This window comes from Cyclopterus lumpus, chromosome 11, assembly GCF_009769545.1.
Source record: "Cyclopterus lumpus isolate fCycLum1 chromosome 11, fCycLum1.pri, whole genome shotgun sequence".
NCBI lineage: Eukaryota > Metazoa > Chordata > Actinopteri > Perciformes > Cyclopteridae > Cyclopterus > Cyclopterus lumpus.
In genome coordinates, this window is record NC_046976.1 from 20,138,006 (window position 1) to 20,160,505 (window position 22,500).

The following is a 22,500-nucleotide window of genomic DNA, read 5'->3' on the forward strand; positions in this document are numbered from 1 at the left end:
TGTGTGAGTGTGTGTGTGTGTGTGTGTGTGCATCTGAGCTGTGTGTCCACTGACTTCTGGGACTTCCTGTATCTTGCTGAGTATATTCTTTAAAGAGGTTTCTCTGCTATATTACTACTGTATCTGCTGTATTTAGTTATACTAGAATGCTAGTCTGTACTGTCTTTCTAACTTGAACAATCTACAGATTCATTGGTGATGAATAATCATTACTAGCAGCCATAGCAAGTATCATAATAAACAATAAAGAAATAACCATAAAGAATGCAAACCAAATCGTTGCTGTATAATACAAACAAAAATGGGCAAAATTGTGTTTTACACATTCTGTCTTAAAGAAAAACAAGAAGGACCCCAAATAAAAGTAACTCCAATATTAAGCTGCAAGTAAAAGCAACAACAACAACATCAACAGGAAGTTATTTTAAATCCCTCCACGAAGTGACATTAAATACTTTTAAATACTTCGGACTCTACTTACCACCGAGCCCCACATCTGGTCCGCGGCTCGGATCCTCACATGCGCCGTCGTCGTCAATCAGTTTGGAGTACATCCCCTCACAGGCCAGGGAGCTCCCGGGGGTCGACATGACGACAGCAGCAGCAGCAGCAGCAACAACAACAACAACAACAACAACAAAAGGTATAGATGGTAAAAGTAAAGAAAATAACAATGCACTTTCAATGTGGAGTGAACGGAGAACACTAAACTCCCAGTGAAGCTCCTCTCCCCGTCTCAACTGTCCGTCTGGAGCAGCTCCCAGATGCGTTCAGGGCCTTTGTTTCAAAATAAAAGCCCCGAAAGGAAACATCTGCGACTTCTGACCAGAATAAATGACCAAAGAATTAGTGGATTTATTAACACGTTACAAACAAGGACTTACCTACAGAAATAAAGTACTGTAAGAAACAACCACGCCAGAGTATTTCTTCTCAAAACGTGAAACGTTATGTTGGCGAAGATAGAAAACAGATTGTTGTTATTATTTTTAGGAAACGGTGCAGTTAATTTGCATAATGTGTTAATTAAAGAGTGCGTGTATTGAAAACACAGACAACCAGTGTCCACTGTGTTTGTACTCCCCGTTGTCGAAGAACAAAGGGCATAACAGCAGCACGCTCAACGGTGGGCTTTTATTCTGAAGGCAAAGCCGCGTGTGATATCCGGTCGTGTTGTGGCGTGCATGAAGTTGCTCTCTGACGTTTATGACGTCACATTATTTACGGTAAAAAGACAAACAGACCGCTGCTGTCCTCCAACATGTCGGGGGCGACGGTTCAGTAAATATTAAAAGAAACCTCCTTCCCACCAGTTGAGACTAAACCTTGTATGTAATCAACAACAACAACAACAACAACAACAACAACAACAACACCGTATATGAGCCGTGAACCGAATGGAAGAGGAGCAAACTAATAAAGAGGGCCAGGATGCACAATGGGCAAGATGATGATTGGAAATGGGTGTTACTTATTAGCAATATGTTGGCTTTTTGCTAATTAGTTTGATATTTTATTAGAAAGTTTGTGTTTTTGATCGAATTTTATTTGAATTTTGAAGGAACTGCATTGAAAAAATCATTCAGAATCAAAGAAATTGAAGTATTTAAGGCTCTTTTTATGGAATAACTTTCGAAATTGGTATTTATTTAATCAATATTCTATTGAATATTGTATATTTAAATAACAATATATTTAATAATATTTAATCAATATTCAACCATAGAGGTACGAGGTGTTCTGACCTGGTTGTAGGTCCCGTGGACTTCACAGCTGACAACCAGCTGCAGGTATTGAAGAGCGCCCCCCTCAACCCCATGGCCATCTGTGAGTACTGCACCCATAGTAGAGAATAGTGACATTAAATGATACAAAACAACAGAGCTTAAAGTTCAGATGATTACACGACTCATAAAAGCAGTAATGTGTTACTATTGTACATACTACATGTGTAAACATGAGACATAGCCAGAGCTTCCAGTTTAAATTATTCTTTAGTTTACTCAGTAAAAAGCTGCTTTTCAGCCTGGTGGTAAGATGACTATGTTATAGTTCTAAAGCTTTTGTTGTTGTTGTTGTTGTTGTTGTTGTTGTTGTTGTGCCTTCCCGTTCCACCGTAGAGTTTATAATTATGCTGCTTTGTACATGGTTTGTATTGTTATTACAACATATCACAGAATACAATCCAAAAAGTTGGTGAGTTCCAAAAAAAAGAAACTTAATTGGTGAATTAGATTTTTTTTTTAAGTACAAGACAAAGAAGATATAGGTTTTTAGTTGCCGTCCTTATTTTGCTGTTATTTTGGGAAACAAGGCCATTCCATATAAAATAGACACAGTGAAGATGAAGGTCCATCCAACTATGATGAAGCCACAATTAAGACTTTCCCAAACTGCTTCCTGCTCCTGGAATCAACGAAGCTTCCCCTGAACATGAAGCAATGTCCCTTCTGCACCAGAAGATGTCACCATTAAATAACATAATTCAACTTTGAATCTGCAGCCACCAGATGGTCCAAATGGGATTCATAAGTGCAGCAGAGTGAAACTACCACAAACCGCCATGTTTCTGTTTCAGTAAGAATCAGAAGAACGTTTCTGTTCCTCTTTCCTGTTTATTCACCTCCATCTTCCAACACAGCCTGGTAGGTTGAACGCTTTGGAAAATGAAAATGAAGACAACTTTTAATTTTCATGTTCATGAAAATATATGCTGTGATAAAGAAGGAATGAAGGAGTTCTTTACACACATTTATTATTACAATCATTAAGATTGGAGTGGCTTAATGATGCAATACCAGCAGATTATGGTAGCATACCCATAATAATAAGTGATAACAGAGAGCTTTGTGAATCAACATTGAAATGTTCCTCCCATGTGTATATGGATATAGGTAATATAGATACAACTGGAACGCCTTTAAAGGAATAATCTACAAACTTAAAAAGGATTTTAAAATAACCTGGAATAAATTGACATATCACTTTTGTGATTTTTGTGCACTAAATATTACTAATGCTTGTAATGTACGATTCATGTCCACATAATACACATAATACCATCTTTATTGTTTTAAAGTGTTGAAACCATCAACACAAGCAGGAAAACGTCCCTGTTGAAACATGTCAAGAGAGAAAGAGAAGCTCTTTCTTTATTTCTTACCAGTTTATATCCAATCATTTCCACCAGTGAGGAGGAAGCACCCTGACGTGTGGAGGACAGCTACACTTCACTGTGTTTCATATGTGTCCTGCCTCTCTGCTCCCAGCCGTTAAGAGGCCATGTTGATCAGTGGCTGTCCAGGCCTTTCAGAGACACTGACAATGATGATGTCACTGACTCTACTGCTGACCACCCTGGGGCTCCTTGTTCAGGGTGAGACTCTCTTCTGGAAGCTCTGGTTCTCCACCGCCGTGTTCTGCTGCGATGGAGAAACACGGAAACAAGCAGCGTTGACCTTCTTCCATCGGTTCTCCGTGTTAAAGAAACCACACTCTTCTGTTGGGATGTTGATCATCTTTCTCCAAACTGGAGTCGTCTCAATAACCCTTCTGCTCTTATTCGTGTTTTCCAGATTCATCAGGAGAAATCCTCCTGACTCAGTCTCCTGGATCTCAGTCTGTTGTTCCAGGACAGACTGTCTCCATCAGATGTAGAACCAGTTCAAGTGTTGGTAACTGGCTTCACTGGTACCTTCAGAAACAAGGAGAATCTCCCAAACTCCTTATTTATAATGCTCAATCCCGTCAGTCTGGAGTTTCAGATGGTTTCAGTGGAAGTGGATCTGGAACTGACTTCACTTTGACCATCAGTGGAGTTCAGACTGAAGATGCAGCAGATTATTAATGTCAGCAGGGTAGCAGCTCCCCGTTCAGACAGTGAAACACCGTCGTACAGAAACCTCCTCAGCTGGAGAGGAACTGATGTGACTCAACAGATAGAAACTAAAACGTATTTCATAATGTTTTATTTTGAATTGTCAACTCTAAATATACTGTATTTAAGCTGAAAGCTTATATATTTGAGACATTATTTGTTTTCAGACAATCTGCTGCACATCAAAGCTAACCTCTGTTAAAGTATGATTTTAATTCTTTAATAAGTTTGATCCACAGAGTAGAATAACACATGAACAGTGAAAGTGTTTGTTATATATATATATATATATATATTTTTAAAACATTTTTTTCCTTAGTCCAACACAGTCACTTTTTAAATTAATTCCAACATGTTACATCATTACAAAATGATGTTGATAATATATTTTTGTAATTTGCAAGTGATTTTGTATTAAAGCACACACATATATCTTGTGACTGAAAACAAAACAATATTTATGGTGAATGTAAGTCGGTAACATTCTTCTTCTGTCCTTTTGTCATCTCTTTATTAATGTATGTTGGTCTTCAGCAGAAGCAGTGCATGAATAATAATAGTATAATAAGTCAGAATTACAAATCACGCTAATTTTATTTCTCTTTATGCTGATGATGTACTGATTTATATTTCAGATTGAATAAAGAAAGTCAGACTTTTGTAGTTTTATTTAAAGGTTAATGCATGTTCCTTCAATAATCCCATAACAAATAAAATACTACAGTTGTTATTAAACCACTTCAGTAATAAAAGATGACTGGATGATTTATCATTGATATCTTACTATCGTGAGTTTTGTTCCAAATTTGTATTATTACCGATGAATCTATAATAACTATAAAAGAACCCGTTTTGAAGGGGTTCATATCTATTGTGACAGGATGAGTTCACAATTTTTATAAAATAAATATATAGACTTTTATCATGTAATCTTAAACTCTTTCCACAGTCATGATGGAGAAATTAAAACATGTTCATCATCTCAGTTCTTCAGGATGTAAAATTACTATTCAGAGAAAATCATTCCGACACTTTGATAATAATAAACATGAAAACCGCTGATTGAATGAACACGTCTTTATTATCTGGAAACACTGAAATAATATTTAAACACTGCAACAAGCTGGTAGATATTGTTATTAAATTGTTTTATTGTGTCAAATAAAAGACAGAGACAGTTACAGAGTGAGACTGAAACCAGTAGCAGAGTCCCAGTGAGGCAGCTCAGGACTGGGAACACTGGTCTCTCCTCAGTGTCTCTGAGAGCGGAGTCTGGGAGCCCTGGGTGGCCTCACAGGTCACAGAGCCCACCTTCCTCCACTGGTCTGCAGGGAGCCTCAGGGTGCTGCTCCAGCTGTAGTGGCCGTCCTTCTCCAGCACCCCGGGGCTCCTGCTCTCCTCCCAGCTGCTGCTGCTGCTGCTGCTGCTGCCGTCCACCTTCCAGGCCAGACTCCAGTCTGAGGGGAAGCCCTTGTTGGCCAGGCACATGAGCGTGGCCTTCCCCTGCTGCAGCTCCTCACTGGAGGGGGGCAGCACCGTCAGGGTGGGGGCGACATCACCTAGGAGACACCAATCAGCTTAGAGGACAGGGACCACACAGCTGTCAATCAACCACCAGACACGTGGACACCTTCACTGAGAGTTGATTTCCTCCTTGAAGGAGTTTCTGTCAGATGTTCTTTGTGCTCCACCAGTCACTCACTCACACATGGTTTCACTTCCCTTTAAGAAGCCTCTCATGCAGATCAGCACCGAGAGAATCATCATACAGAACGACCTGAAATATGTCAAACTACACTGGAGATAGAACATCAATATGTGGCCCCAAATTAAAACTGCATCATTGAAATCCTTAGCTGACTATTACTTTAATATATTTAGTCAAAAGGTCTTAAAGTGGATGTGAGTCATGATTCAAAACTGTTGCAAATTTGCAAGGTTTTAACCTTTTAAACCCCACGGCCCCAATTGGGCAAATATATTGATGTTATACATCAAATTAAACAAGAAAACTTGGGCTACAAGAATCAGTAAGCCATTTCCACACAACTCAAACACCAACTGAAAGAATTATTAAAATATCATAATCATCATTTTGTCAGGAGTCAGCACGTTTTCAGAACTAGCAACACGTAGCTCGGTGCTATCAGGAAAAGCCAGATAGCACAGAGCAAGAGGACTCCACATATATTCTGAATATCTTTAGAAAATCCTTCTGCACCAAAGCATCACCGAGATATGAGCCAAAGAACACAGCAACATGAATCGATTTAGCGCTTACAGTCACAAATGTTGCTTATCTTTGACTTTATTTGGAGAAAAAAACATTTGTTCTTCTTCTAATGAACAAAGACTGCTGTATTTGATGTATTGAACACCATAAGTAATATACAAGTGAAATATATGGTTTGGTACATGAGAAAATTCAAATTGCACAGATGGTGCCCAAATGCCCATTTCACCTAATTAATCTGTACTAAAACATCTCTAACTTTGTTCTGCTTTACTATTTCAAAGTCAAACTTTGCAGAGAGACTGGTCACATATTGTGCTGTGATCTTTGTGATTTTTGACCTTTGACCTTCATCCTTCCAAGAGATAATCATCCTTAAAGTGTTTTTTTTTCTAGGCGAAACTGGAAATTCAACTTTTGCTGTCTTTCGTCTTTATTTACTCTTAACCAGTAACAAATATAATAATATTTACTCATCTGAACAAAAGCACACATGGTTTGCCTTTATTATAACACCAACATTATTCAGATAGCCTTTGTGGTTGCTGAGATACACACTTTTTAGTTTGGGTATGTAATTTCGAGCAGAAACCTAGAAAGTAGGTCGGTGTTCAAATTAAACATCATCACATACACATCTTTATCTTTACTCTGTTCAATTTGATTTGAATCCTAATTTGTTTCAAAAACAGTTTTTATCGGAAATGAAATTGTATTCTCATAAAAAAAAGGTTTTTAAAGACTTCAAGTTTTCTCAGTTTCACATTTCATGGGGTTTAAATTTTAGGACGACTTGAATGTGTAAAGAAAAGTTGAGTTAAGCTGCTCTGAGTTATAAAAACATGAACACTAAACGTGTGTTTAATAAAACTAAAGTATTTTATCTGCCTCGAACATCCTCAAACTGAATTTAAAACACAATTTTACTAAATCATATCTAGTAATTGTGTGCAGAAACTTACTTCCAGCATCCAGTCTGGTTCCTCCACCAAAAGTCCACCACAGGGACACAAAGTCCTTGAGCCTCCGTACAGAAACCTCTCATGGAGAGACACGGCTCTCTGACTCTGACTGAACCAAAACTACAAGCACTTCAGATGCAGCTGCACCATTAAAGTTGGAAGAAATGATTCTTTCCTCAGTTTAAAGTTTTACTTTTGTAATAATTAGTTTCTTTACTTTCTGTTGCTGAAGGGAACTTTGTTTCTTTGTGCAACATATTTGATGAAAACGTCCTCCATGAAAGTTAAAAGAAAACTATTTTTCCTCCACTGTTGAATATAATAATGAATACAAAGACAATCGACTTCTAAAAATAGTTAAATATTTGAACGTTTGACTTACTTCCAACATCCAGTCTGGTTCCTCCACCGAACGTGTACCACAGTGATACAAAGTCATTGAGCCGCCGTACAAAAACCTCTCATGTAGAGACACGGCTCTCTGACTCTGACACAAACACACTCACCAAACTCATCCACACTTTACACACTTCATGGAATAACTGGTCAACGTGTTCAACACTGATTCAGTAATCATACATATGATTTAACCTTTTATTTATTACATGTTAGACATCTAGGAGCAATATTAACTTGTCTTTTAGTAAAACTAATTGATGATTGATCAAGATATTCCTAAAGTAAAACATGAATTCCTTCCAAATGTAAATATTGATCATAAACTCTAGTTTATTTCATACTTTGAGGTGTTAACTAAAGAGATGTTGTTTAAATTTGACCCCCAGTGATGTAGATTTGCGTTGTAGTGAATTAGAGGGATTTTACAAAACAATCTAGAGTAAAATGTGTCCATCAAACTCAAACTAAAGACTCAAACGAGCACCGACACATTCCTGATCAATACTCTGATGAAGTGATTGATCCATTGATCATCAGCATCATCACAGTAATCAAGTCCCTGTTGGAGTCCGTCAGAGCATTTCCATAGAGAGCCACTTTGCATCAGCAGCACCATGCTCCAGTGCTCTGGGAGAGTTTATAGTCCTGAGAGTTGAACCCTGGATGACTGACAGCTGTCCTTCATCACCACAGAAGACACAGAAATCCTCCTCATCAAAAACATGACTCTGATCTCCGTCCTCATCTGGACTCTCCTCTGCTGCTGCTTCACAGGTAAAGTCCAGAGAATCAAACTCCTCTCCTCTCTGAACATCCGTCCCTCTGAAGTGAAGGCGACTAAACCGTGACGCTGCTTTATGTCTTTGTCTCTGTGTCCTCAGAGTCCAGAGGACAGGTCACAGTGACTCAGCCTGGAGCAGTGAGCTCTGCTGTGGGAGGCTCCGTCTCCCTCTCCTGTCGGACCAGTCGGGATGTTTATTACTATGGCGGATACCACAGTTTAGCCTGGTACCAACAGAGAGATGGAGGAACTCCTAAACTGATCATTTACCGTGCTATCAATCGACAATCAGGGATTCCAGCTCGTTTTACAGGCAGTGGATCAAAGTCTGACTTCACTCTGACCATCAGTGGAGTCCAGGCTGAAGATGCAGCAGTTTACTACTGTCAGAGTTTTCATTACATCAACAGTCAGTATGTGTTCACACAGTGAAAAAGAGTCGTACAAAAACCTCCCTCAGTCAGACTGAACAGAAACTGAAGTGACTGCTGCAGCTGGAAGCTGCTGAAGAGACTGAAGACACACACACACACACACACACACACACACACACACACACACAGACACACACACACACACACACACACACACACACACAGACACACACACACTATACAGATTACTCACTGTATCTGTGGATCAATCTCAATGCATAAATAATAAAAATATAGGTATAAAGATGAATTATCTATGGACAACTTGTTCCTCCACCACTCTCAGTATCTTGTATTAAAACAGCTGTTTCTTCCCCAGAGAAGTTCTTTAGCCTCTCAGATATCTGTTCATTCACACCAGACGATCCGCCTGTTTGCCGATTAAATAGTTAAAAGTCAAACATTGTATTAATGTTGAAGACATTACAGATGTTTTGGAAAGAAGGAAACATTTTTCCTTTTGACTTGATAAACGTCTTCAAAACTGTCATTCCTAGAATGAACCCTTAACAGGAGATCCATTAGGTTTAAAACAAAAAAGAAAAAACTGAATTTTATATAAAGCCTTCAGTGGATTTGTGTCAATCTGGATTCACAGGAGCTGAAGGTCTCTGAGGGTCTCTGAGGGTCTCTGAAGGTCTCTAAGGGTCTCTGTGGGTCTCTGAGGGTCTCTGATGGTCTGAGGGTCTCAGCAGACCTGCAGCTTTCAGGGACCTTGTTCCAGATATGTGGAGCACAAGACCTGAACGCTGCTTCTCCATGTTTATTTCTGACTCTCGGACCAGGAAGTAAACCACTCCCAGACCACCTGAGGGGTCAGGATGGTTCATAAGGTAGCAGCAGATCACACATGTATGTAGGCCCAAAACCATTCAGTGCTTCATAAACCAGCAGCAGCATTTTAAAGTCAATTCTTTGTTGGACAGGAAGCCAGTGCAAAGAGCTCAGAACTGGAGTGATGTGATCCACTTTCCTGGTCTGAGTGAGGACTTGAGCTGCAGCTCTGATTGACTTTTTAAAGAGACCTGTGAACACACCGTTACACACACACACACACACACACACACACACACACACATATTTAACATTACATAATATCCACAGCTGCCTCCATCTCAACCAGTGGAGTGGACAGCAGTACATCAGCAGGTGTTGGACAGATTGGTTGACACACTGTCAGATCCTCCAGTAATGGCATAGCCTGATCTTGAGAAGCCATTGGTGCTACATGTTGATGCATCTGAGGAAGGGCTTGGAGTCGTTTTGTATCAGGGACATTGAGAGTAATAGGATATGGATCGCGAACGCTGACTCCCACAGAGAAGACCTACAGACTCCATTCCGGGAAGCTTGAATTCCTAGCTCTCAAACGTGCTGTAACTGAGCGATTCCCCCATTATCTCTTCCATGCTCCTAACTTTACCGTGTACAGCAATAATAATCCGTTGACGTACGTGATGAAGACGGCTAAACTAAATGCTGTGGGACATCGCTGGGTGTCAGAGTTAGCAGATGTCCACTTCACTCTGAAATACAGACCAGGAACTGTCAACTGTGATGCAGACTTCTTATCCCGTCAACCAGCAGAAATGGTCAAGATAATGAAAGAATGCACAGAGGAGTGTAACCCAGACGACATTGCAGCGGTTGGAGAAGGACTGCCTGCTCAGAACAAAGGTGACACTGATTGGATTACACCACATGTAATGTAGATGTGTTAGCTGAACTGACTAATAGATGTGAAACAACTGTGAAACCAATACCAGTTGAGTCATCGCTCTAAAACAACAGCACGAACGCCTGAGATGCAAAGACAAAACCAAAGAGGCAACGACGGTCAAATGCCTCCTGAGGGAGTGGCCTCGTCTTCACTTGGATAAGGATTAATGACTTATTAAGATAAGATAATTCATCTTTATACCTATATTTTGATTATTTATGCATTGAGATTGATCCACAGATACAGTGAGTAATCTGTATAGACCACTTAACCAACTGTGGTGTGTGTGTCTGTGTGTGTGTGTGTGTGTGTGTGTCTGTGTGTGTGTCTTCAGTCTCTTCAGCAGCTTCCAGCACACACACAGACATTCATCACGTACGTCAACGGATTATTATTGCTGTACACGGTAAAGTTAGGAGCATGGAAGAGATAATGGGGGAATCGCTCAGTTACAGCACGTTTGAGAGCTAGGAATTCAAGCTTCCCGGAATGGAGTCTGTAGGTCTTCTCTGTGGGAGTCAGCGTTCGCGATCCATATCTTATTACTCTCAATGTCCCTGATACAAAACGACTCCAAGCCCTTCCTCAGATGCATCAACATGTAGCACCAATGGCTTCTCAAGATCAGGCTATGCCATTACTGGAGGATCTGACAGTGTGTCAACCAATCTGTCCAACACCTGCTGATGTACTGCTGTCCACTCCACTGGTTGAGATGGAGGCAGCTGTGGATATTATGTAATGTTAAATATGTGTGTGTGTGTGTGTGTGTGTGTGTGTGTGTAACGGTGTGTTCACAGGTCTCTTTAAAAAGTCAATCAGAGCTGCAGCTCAAGTCCTCACTCAGACCAGGAAAGTGGATCACATCACTCCAGTTCTGAGCTCTTTGCACTGGCTTCCTGTCCAACAAAGAATTGACTTTAAAATGCTGCTGCTGGTTTATGAAGCACTGAATGGTTTTGGGCCTACATACATGTGTGATCTGCTGCTACCTTATGAACCATCCTGACCCCTCAGGTGGTCTGGGAGTGGTTTACTTCCTGGTCCGAGAGTCAGAAATAAACATGGAGAAGCAGCGTTCAGGTCTTGTGCTCCACATATCTGGAACAAGGTCCCTGAAAGCTGCAGGTCTGCTGAGACCCTCAGACCATCAGAGACCCTCAGAGACCCACAGAGACCCTTAGAGACCTTCAGAGACCCTCAGAGACCCTCAGAGACCTTCAGCTCCTGTGAATCCAGATTGACACAAATCCACTGAAGGCTTTATATAAAATTCAGTTTTTTCTTTTTTGTTTTAAACCTAATGGATCTCCTGTTAAGGGTTCATTCTAGGAATGACAGTTTTGAAGACGTTTATCAAGTCAAAAGGAAAAATGTTTCCTTCTTTCCAAAACATCTGTAATGTCTTCAACATTAATACAATGTTTGACTTTTAACTATTTAATCGGCAAACAGGCGGATCGTCTGGTGTGAATGAACAGATATCTGAGAGGCTAAAGAACTTCTCTGGGGAAGAAACAGCTGTTTTAATACAAGATACTGAGAGTGGTGGAGGACCAAGTTGTCCATAGATAATTCATCTTTATACCTATATTTTTATTATTTATGCATTGAGATTGATCCACAGATACAGTGAGTAATCTGTATAGTGTGCGTGTGTCTGTGTGTGTGTGTGTGTGTGTGTGTGTGTGTGTGTGTGTGTGTCTGTGTGTGTGTGTGTGTGTGTGTGTGTGTGTGTGTGTCTTCAGTCTCTTCAGCAGCTTCCAGCTGCAGCAGTCACTTCAGTTTCTGTTCAGTCTGACTGAGGGAGGTTTTTGTACGACTCTTTTTCACTGTGTGAACACCCACTGACTGTTGATCACATGAAAACTCTGACAGTAGTAAACTGCTGCATCTTCAGCCTGGACTCCACTGATGGTCAGAGTGAAGTCAGACTTTGATCCACTGCCTGTAAAACGAGCTGGAATCCCTGATTGTCGATTGATAGCAAGGTAAATGATCAGTTTAGGAGTTCCTCCATCTCTCTGTTGGTACCAGGCTAAATAGTTAGAGCCATAAACATCCCGACTGGTCCGACAGGAGAGGGAGACGGAGCCTCCCACAGCAGAGCTCACTGCTCCAGGCTGAGTCACTGTGACCTGTCCTCTGGACTCTGAGGACACAGAGACAAAGACATAAAGCAGCGTCACGGTTTAGTCGCCTTCACTTCAGAGGGACGGATGTTCAGAGAGGAGAGGAGTTTGATTCTCTGGACTTTACCTGTGAAGCAGCAGCAGAGGAGAGTCCAGATGAGGACGGAGATCAGAGTCATGTTTTTGATGAGGAGGATTTCTGTGTCTTCTGTGGTGATGAAGGACAGCTGTCAGTCATCCAGGGTTCAACTCTCAGGACTATAAACTCTCCCAGAGCACTGGAGCATGGTGCTGCTGATGCAAAGTGGCTCTCTATGGAAATGCTCTGACGGACTCCAACAGGGACTTGATTACTGTGATGATGCTGATGATCAATGGATCAATCACTTCATCAGAGTATTGATCAGGAATGTGTCGGTGCTCGTTTGAGTCTTTAGTTTGAGTTTGATGGACACATTTTACTCTAGATTGTTTTGTAAAATCCCTCTAATTCACTACAACGCAAATCTACATCACTGGGGGTCAAAATTAAACAAAATTACCATTTATTTATTTATTATAGTGAACAAGAAACATGCAGTTATAACAATAATTTACATTTAGAATTCATGTTTTACTTTAGGAATATCTTGATCAATCATCAATTAGTTTTACTAAAAGACAAGTTAATATTGCTCCTAGATGTCTAACATGTAATAAATAAAAGGTTAAATCATATGTATGATTACTGAATCAGTGTTGAACACGTTGACCAGTTATTCCATGAAGTGTGTAAAGTGTGGATGAGTTTGGTGAGTGTGTTTGTGTCAGAGTCAGAGAGCCGTGTCTCTACATGAGAGGTTTTTGTACGGCGGCTCAATGACTTTGTATCACTGTGGTTGACGTTCGGTGGAGGAACCAGACTGGATGTTGGAAGTAAGTCAAACGTTCAAATATTTAACTATTTTTAGAAGTCGACTGTCTTTGTATTCATTATTATATTCAACAGTGGAGGTTAAATAGTTTTCTTTTAACTTTCATGGAGGACGTTTTCATCAAATATGTTGCACAAAGAAACAAAGTTCCCTCCAGCAACAGAAAGTAAAGAAACTAATTATTACAAAAGTAAAACTTTTAACTGAGGAAAGAATCATTTCTTCCAACTTTAATGGTGCAGCTGCATCTGAAGTGCTTGTAGTTTTGGTTCAGTCAGAGTCAGAGAGCCGTGTCTCTCCATGAGAGGTTTCTGTACGGAGGCTCAAGGACTTTGTGTCCCTGTGGTGGACTTTTGGTGGAGGAACCAGACTGGATGCTGGAAGTAAGTTTCTGCACACAATTACTAGATATGATTTAGTAAAATTGTGTTTTAAATTCAGTTTGAGGATGTTCGAGGCAGATAAAATACTTTAGTTTTATTAAACACACGTTTAGTGTTCATGTTTTTATAACTCAGAGCAGCTTAACTCAACTTTTCTTTACACATTCAAGTCGGCCTAAAATTTAAACCCCATGAAATGTGAAACTGAGAAAACTTGAAGTCTTTAAAAACCTTTTTTTTATGAGAATACAATTTCATTTCCGATAAAAACTGTTTTTGAAACAAATTAGGATTCAAATCAAATTGAACAGAGTAAAGATAAAGATGTGTATGTGATGATGTTTAATTTGAACACCGACCTACTTTCTAGGTTTCTGCTCGAAATTACATACCCAAACTAAAAAGTGTGTATCTCAGCAACCACAAAGGCTATCTGAATAATGTTGGTGTTATAATAAAGGCAAACCATGTGTGCTTTTGTTCAGATGAGTAAATATTATTATATTTGTTACTGGTTAAGAGTAAATAAAGACGAAAGACAGCAAAAGTTGAATTTCCAGTTTCGCCTAGAAAAAAAAACACTTTAAGGATGATTATCTCTTGGAAGGATGAAGGTCAAAGGTCAAAAATCACAAAGATCACAGCACAATATGTGACCAGTCTCTCTGCAAAGTTTGACTTTGAAATAGTAAAGCAGAACAAAGTTAGAGATGTTTTAGTACAGATTAATTAGGTGAAATGGGCATTTGGGCACCATCTGTGCAATTTGAATTTTCTCATGTACCAAACCATATATTTCACTTGTATATTACTTATGGTGTTCAATACATCAAATACAGCAGTCTTTGTTCATTAGAAGAAGAACAAATGTTTTTTTCTCCAAATAAAGTCAAAGATAAGCAACATTTGTGACTGTAAGCGCTAAATCGATTCATGTTGCTGTGTTCTTTGGCTCATATCTCGGTGATGCTTTGGTGCAGAAGGATTTTCTAAAGATATTCAGAATATATGTGGAGTCCTCTTGCTCTGTGCTATCTGGCTTTTCCTGATAGCACCGAGCTACGTGTTGCTAGTTCTGAAAACGTGCTGAGTGGGCTGACTCCTGACAAAATGATGATTATGATATTTTAATAATTCTTTCAGTTGGTGTTTGAGTTGTGTGGAAATGGCTTACTGATTCTTGTAGCCCAAGTTTTCTTGTTTAATTTGATGTATAACATCAATATATTTGCCCAATTGGGGCCGTGGGGTTTAAAAGGTTAAAACCTTGCAAATTTGCAACAGTTTTGAATCATGACTCACATCCACTTTAAGACCTTTTGACTAAATATATTAAAGTAATAGTCAGCTAAGGGTTTCAATGATGCAGTTTTAATTTGGGGCCACATATTGATGTTCTATCTCCAGTGTAGTTTGACATATTTCAGGTCGTTCTGTATGATGATTCTCTCGGTGCTGATCTGCATGAGAGGCTTCTTAAAGGGAAGTGAAACCATGTGTGAGTGAGTGACTGGTGGAGCACAAAGAACATCTGACAGAAACTCCTTCAAGGAGGAAATCAACTCTCAGTGAAGGTGTCCACGTGTCTGGTGGTTGATTGACAGCTGTGTGGTCCCTGTCCTCTAAGCTGATTGGTGTCTCCTAGGTGATGTCGCCCCCACCCTGACGGTGCTGCCCCCCTCCAGTGAGGAGCTGCAGCAGGGGAAGGCCACGCTCATGTGCCTGGCCAACAAGGGCTTCCCCTCAGACTGGAGTCTGGCCTGGAAGGTGGACGGCAGCAGCAGCAGCAGCAGCAGCTGGGAGGAGAGCAGGAGCCCCGGGGTGCTGGAGAAGGACGGCCACTACAGCTGGAGCAGCACCCTGAGGCTCCCTGCAGACCAGTGGAGGAAGGTGGGCTCTGTGACCTGTGAGGCCACCCAGGGCTCCCAGACTCCGCTCTCAGAGACACTGAGGAGAGACCAGTGTTCCCAGTCCTGAGCTGCCTCACTGGGACTCTGCTACTGGTTTCAGTCTCAGCAACTCTTCCTCTTTTATTATACATGATTTAAAAAGTGATATGTTCTTGCTAGTTATGATGCTGACAACCTTTTCGGATAATAAAAAGGTTTCTCTTCAAACTGTTTAAGAGGATGTTATTGTTTAAAAAGAGGTTGTGGTCGACATTGTTAATATTGACAAGTTTTTAATTGACTATCAAGTAAAATGAAGGACAATTTCTATTTATTTGGCCCAATTTAATAAACCATTCTCATATGATTAACTAAGGTAAGAATAGCATGGTAAAAAAGGATGAATGAAGGTCACATTTACATGGCATTTAAATAAATCTGCAACAGTTTCAATGTAGTTTTTCAAGTATCATAAAAATATAATAGCATATCATCAGCATAAAGGGACATAACATAAAGATGAGATTTATACTTTACCTTTACTAAAAAATATTCACATTTCCAATTATTATTATTTTAAAACCTCACAAACAAAGACAACAGAAAAAGATCACAAATGGAGAGACAAAATTGGTTAACATTATTATTATTCAATTCCTTATCAGTAACTTGAAATTAGTTTGGATTCACTCAAATAAAAGACACATGGCATTCCTAAATATCTGGATGTTATGTATTGTAGTTTAGTCCTTAACACTGATACGGTTATTATTGTAGGAGATTTTAATATTCATGTGGATATTGACAATGATTGCCTTAGTATTGCATTTATCTCATTGTTGGACTCGATTGGCTTCTGTCAGAGAGTACAGAAACCCACTCACTGCTTTGGCCACACCCTCCACCTTGTTCTTACATTTGGCATTGACATTGAGCATTTGGAGGTTTCCCACAGAACCCTCTTCTGTCAGACCATTACCTCATAACTTTTGAGTTTATACTCCCGGAGTATACACCGTTATTCAAAAGTTTCTACACCAGATGTCTAACTGACAGTGCTGTAGCTAAATTTAAAGAAGCGATTCCTTCTGCATTTGATTCAATACCACGTCTCAATATGACGGAGGACTCCTGTGCTAACTTTAGTCCGTCCCAGATTGATCATCTTGTCGATAGTGCTACAGGCTCACTGAGAATGACACTAGACTCGATGGCCCCACTGAAGAAAAAGACAGTGAGGCAAAGGAGGTTTGCTCCCTGGTATAACCCTCAGACCCGAGAACTAAAGCAAACTTCACGAAAGCTTGAAAGCATATGGCGTTCCACCAATCTGGAAGAATCACTCTTAGTTTGGTGAGATAGTCTTAAAACATATAAAAAGGCTCTCCGTAATGCCAGAGCAGCCTATTACTCATCAGTAATAGAGATAAATAAGAACAACCCCAGGGTTCTCTTTAGCACTGTAGCCAGGCTGACAGAGTCACAGCTCTGTGGAGCCGTGTATTCCTATAGACCTCAGTAGTAATGACTTCATGAACTTCTTCAATGAAAAGATTTGAACTATTAAAGGCAAGATTGATGATCTCTTGCCCTCAACCAGTGCCGATCTGTCATCAAGAGGAGTGGCCTTGGAAACGGCTGTATGCCCTGGTGTATATTTGGATAGCTTTTCTCCCATTAACCTAGACCAATTGTCCTCAACGGTTTCTACTTCTAAACCGTCTACCTGTCTCTTGGACCCCATCCCAACGAGGCTGCTTAAAGACGCGTTGCCTTTAATTGGCACCTCTCTGCTGGATATTGTTAATGTGTCTTTGCTAACAGGCCATGTACCACATTCCTTCAAAGTAGCTGTAATTAAACCTCTCCTGAAGAAGCCCACTCTTAATCCAGAGGTGTTGGCTAACTACAGACAGATCTCTAACCTTCCCTTCCTCTCTAAGATCCTTGAGAAAGTAGTCGCAAATCAGTTGTGTGACTTTCTACATCAGAATAGTTTATTTCAGTCAGGATTTAGAAAACACCACAGCACAGAGACAGAACTGATGAAGATTACAAATGACCTTCTAATTGCATCAGATAAAGGACTCATCTCCGTACTGGTATTATTAGACCTTAGTGCTGCGTTCGACACCATTGATCATAACATCCTATTACAGAGACTGGATCAGTCGATTGGCATTTCAGGTACCGCACTAAGTTGGTTTAAATCCTATTTATCAGATCGATCTCAATTTGTATTTGTAAACGATGAATCCTCAATGACCACCAACGTTAATCACGGAGTTCCACAAGGTTCTGTGCTTGGACCAATTTTATTTACCTTATATATGCTTCCTTTGGGCAATATTATCAGGAAACACTGCATAAACTTAACTTAACTCAATTATATCTATCGATCAAACCAGAGGAGACCAACCAGCTCGCTAAAATTCAAGAATGTCTTAAAGACATAAAAACATGGATGACCTGCAACTTCCTGATGTTAAACTCAGACAAAACTGAAGTTATTTTACTGGGCCCTGAACACCTCAGAGATCAATTATCTGGTGATGTGGTTTCTGTAGATGGCATTTCCCTGGCATCCAACACCACTGTAAAGAATCTCTAGTTATCTTTGACCGAGACTTGTCCTTTAACTCCCACGTTAAGCAAATCTCAAGGATCGCATTTTTTCATCTACGTAACATTTCAAAAATCAGGCACATCTTGTCTCAAAAAGATGCAGAAAAGATGGTTCACGCGTTTGTTACTTCCAGACTAGATTACTGCAACTCCTTATTATCAGGCTGCCCTAATAAGTCTCTTAAATCCCTCCAGTTGATCCAGAATGCTGCAGCTCGTGTACTCACAAAAACTAAGAAAAGAGATCACATGACTCCTGTATTAGCACTGGCTCCCTGTAAAATCAAGAATCACATTTAAAATTCTTCTCCTCACCTACAAAGCCTTGATTGGTGATGCACCATCATATCTTAAGGAGCTTGTAGTACCATATTGCCCCACTAGAGAGCTGCGCTCACTAAATGCGGGGCTACTTGTGGTTCCTAGAGTCCTAAAAAATAGTATGGGAGCAAGAGCCTTCAGTTATCAAGCTCCTCTTTTATGGAACCAGCTTCCACTTTCAGTCCGGGAGGCAGACACAGTCACCTCATTCAAGAATAGACTTAAGACTTTCCTCTTTAATAGTGCTTATAGTTAGGGCTGAATCAGGTTTGCCCTGGTCCAGCCCCTTGATATGCTGCTATAGGCTTATAGGCTGCTGGGGGATGTTTTAGGATACACTGAGCACCTCTCTCCTCTTCTCTCTCTCCTTATGGATGAATTTACATCTCTCCATTGCACCTTATTAACTCTGCTTCCTCCCCGGAGTCGTTGTGACTTCACGTCTCATAGGGTCCATTGGACCTGGAGGTGTCTGATGCCTGGTGAGCCGGCCTCCCGTTGGCCCTGCTGATGCCCCGCCCCCCCTCCTCTCTACCTCCTTCTGTTTCATAGATTGGAGTTCCATTCATACATTGTCATATTCAGGTAATGTGTTTATGTAACTTTGTAAATGCTGTTCATTCTGTACACATGACATCTATTGCTTCTGTCCATCCGGGGAGAGGGATCCTCCTCTGTTGCTCTCCTGAAGGTTTCTTCCCTTTTTTCCCTGTGAAAGGTTATTTTTGGGAAGTTTTTCCTGATCCGATGTGAGGTCAAAGGTCAGGGATGTCGTATGTGTACAGATTGTAAAGCCCTCTGAGGGGAGTTTGTAATTTGTGATATTGGGCTATACAAAATAAACTGAATTGAATTGAATTATTAGCAATGAATGAATGAATCATAAATGAGTATCCATCCATCCATTATCAGCTCTTATCCGGGGTCGGGTCGCGGTGGCAGCAGGTTCAGCAGGCCGACCCAGGCTTCCCTCTCACCCGCAACACTTTCCAGCTCATTCTGGGGGATCCCGAGGCGTTCCAAGGCCAGCCGGGAGATATAATCCCTCCAGCGTGTCCTCGGTCTTCCCCGGGGCCTCCTACCAGTTGGACGTGCCCGGAAAACCTCTAATGGGAGGCGTCCAGGAGGCATCCTGACTAGATGCACCTCAGCTGACTCCTTTGGACACGAAGGAGCAGCGACTCGACTCCAAGCTCCCCCCTGATGTCCGAGCTCCTTACCCTATCTCTAAGGCTGAGCCCGGCCACCCTACGGAGGAAGCTCATTTCGGCCGCTTGTATCCCAGATCTCGAAAGAACGAGATAAATGAGTATGCGGTCCCGATATATACTATGGGGTCAGATCAGTCTCAATAATTGCAAATGCACACAGAGAGACTCACAAATGCAAACACAAAGATTCACAAATGCGCACAGAACAATTCACAATTATATTCGATTTACAAATGCACACAGAAGGATTTACAAATAAACTGATCTGACCCCTTAATATACAGTTCAACAAAGATTGTTAGTTGTATATATCATAAGAATAATCTCAGAAAACACTGACACAATGGTTCTAAAGAAAAGACGAATGATCATCTGTAATAACCTGCCTGTTGAAAGAGTTAATTTTAAATCTTTGGAAATAAATAAAGATTTAAAAATAAACTCAGTACTGTCTGTGTAAACTCTTTGAATTTCATATGACTAGAAAGAATAATGGAGTCATACTGGCAGGGCCTTACGTATTTGGACTGTAAAACAACACATTTTCCTCTTTACACGACTTTACACAGATTTTAAATGACACAGTCAATATGTGGTTAAAAAAGACTCTCAGCTATATTTCAATGGATATAACAAAAATATAGAATTGACTGTTTAGGATTTACAGACATTTTCTACGCAGTGCTCCACATTGTCAGAGGTTCAGAAGTAATTGGACAAACTAACATAATAGTGAATATAATGATCACTTTGTAATACTTGGAGGAAAATCCTTTGCAGTCAAAGATTGCCTGAAGTCTTCCACTCATAGTCATCACCAGACGCTGAGTTTCCTCCCTTCAGATGCTTTGCAGGTCTTCACTGGAGCCTCCTTCAGGTGCTGCTTGTTTGTGGGTCTTTCTGCCTTCAGGTGTATCTTGAGTAAATGAAAAGCTCACTGGGGTTGAGCTCAGGTGACTGACTTCCATTGCTTTGCCTTGAGAAGCTCTTGGGTATGTTTTTGGTCATTATCCATCTGCACTGAGAAGCAACGTCCAATCACTTTTGCAGCATTTGGCTGAATCTGAGCAGACAGTAAAGCCCTGAACACCTCACAACTCATCCTGCTACTTCTATCAGCTGTGACATCATCAATGGACACCATGTGACCCAGTTCCACTGGCAGCCACACCAGCCCATGACATCGCACTGCCTCCACCATGTTCAGAGGATGTTTATTTGTGTTTCACATTTCAACAGCAAGGCAATTCAAAGTGCGTCACATGAAACCATTAAAGCATCAAAACACAATGCAAAAATAAAACAAGATTTAAAAACAATTAAGAACATTCATTAAAACATTAAAAACTGTCAAAAAGCAAGAAATACAATATAAGTTGCAATGCGGTTAAATAAATAAAATGCAGTAGTGAGATGCAGACATTGATTGATATCCTTGAATCTGGTTCAATTAAAGGCACCAGCAAACAGAAAAGTCTTCAATCTGGATTTAAAGGAGTTGAGGGTCTCTGTGGGTCTCTGAGGGTCTCTGAGGGTCTCTGAGGGTCTCTGAGGGTCTCAGCAGACCTGCAGCTTTCAGGGACCTTGTTTCAGATGTGTGGAGCAGAAGAAATTAATGCTGCTTCTCCATGTTTAGTTCTGACTCTTGGACCAGGAAGTAAACCACTCCCAGACCACCGGAGGGGTCTGGATGGTTCATAAGGTAGCAGCAGATCACACATGTATGTAGGCCTCTTGGTCTTAGTGAGGACTCGAGCTGTAGCTTTCTGATTGACTTTTTACAGAGACCTGTGAACGCACCGTTACAGTAGTCAAGTCTACTGAAGGCATGGACAAGGTCCTCCAAATCCTGTTGAGACATAAATCCTCTAATCCTTGATATATTCTTCAGAATCCATAACTACACCTAGACTTCTGGCTTGGTTTGTGGTCTTTAACATCAGTGATTGACTTTCAATCATTCATCCTTGGGACCAAAAACAATGACTTCTGTTTTATCTTTATTTGATTGAAGTACATTCTGGCACATCCAGTTGTTGATTTCTTCAATGCATTTAGCCAGCCCTTGTATGGGATTATAGTCCCCTGGTGATACAGTTATATAGATTTGTGTGTCGTCTGCATAATTTTGATAACACACTTTGTTGTTTTTCATAATCTGAGCCAGTGGAAGCATGTAGATGTTAAACCGAAGAGGCCCCAGCATTGAACCTTGGGGAACACCACATGTCATCCTAGTCAACTCGGATGTGTAATTAGCTACAGACACAAAGTATTGTCGGTCCTTCAAGTAGGATTCAAATCAGTTAAGGGGCGTGCCAGAAAGTCCTACCCTGACTTTTAGTCTGTCTAGTAGTATGTCATGGTCGACCGTGTCGAATGCAGCACTGAGATGCAGTAATACTAAGATATATATACAGGACTGTCTCAGAAAATTAGAATATTGTGATAAAGTTCTTTATTTTCTGTAATGCAAAAATGTCATGCATTCTGGATTCATTACAAATCAACTGAAATAGTGCAAGCCTTTTATTCTTTTATTATTGCTGATTATGGCTTACAGTTTAAGAAAACTCAAATATCCTATCTCTAAATATTAGAATATTTCCTCAGACCAAG

At 40.5% G+C, this 22,500-nt stretch overlaps 1 long non-coding RNA gene and 2 gene segments (V, D, J or C); 2 read left to right on the plus strand and 1 right to left on the minus strand.

The window, feature by feature from the left end:
* Positions 1–1,367: 1,367 nt before the first annotated feature.
* Positions 1,368–3,693, plus strand: LOC117738830. 2 transcript variants are annotated; one of them, XR_004610126.1, is made up of 3 exons: positions 1,368–1,464; positions 1,729–2,645; positions 3,191–3,690. It is a non-coding gene; the product is annotated as an uncharacterized LOC117738830 (long non-coding RNA). The 2 variants fall into 2 exon arrangements; XR_004610125.1 differs by lacking the exon at positions 1,368–1,464 and having other exon boundaries at positions 2,532–2,645; positions 3,191–3,376; positions 3,576–3,693.
* A 1,311-nt stretch (positions 3,694–5,004) lies between these two features.
* LOC117738794 lies at positions 5,005–12,800 on the minus strand. The segment is given in 5 exon segments: positions 5,005–5,436; positions 7,455–7,492; positions 7,960–7,965; positions 12,255–12,558; positions 12,666–12,800. Coding segments are annotated over 5 exon segments (735 nt in total).
* LOC117738792 lies at positions 8,111–15,957 on the plus strand. The segment is given in 4 exon segments: positions 8,111–8,245; positions 8,353–8,675; positions 13,420–13,453; positions 15,481–15,957. Coding segments are annotated over 4 exon segments (741 nt in total).
* Positions 15,958–22,500: the final 6,543 nt, after the last annotated feature.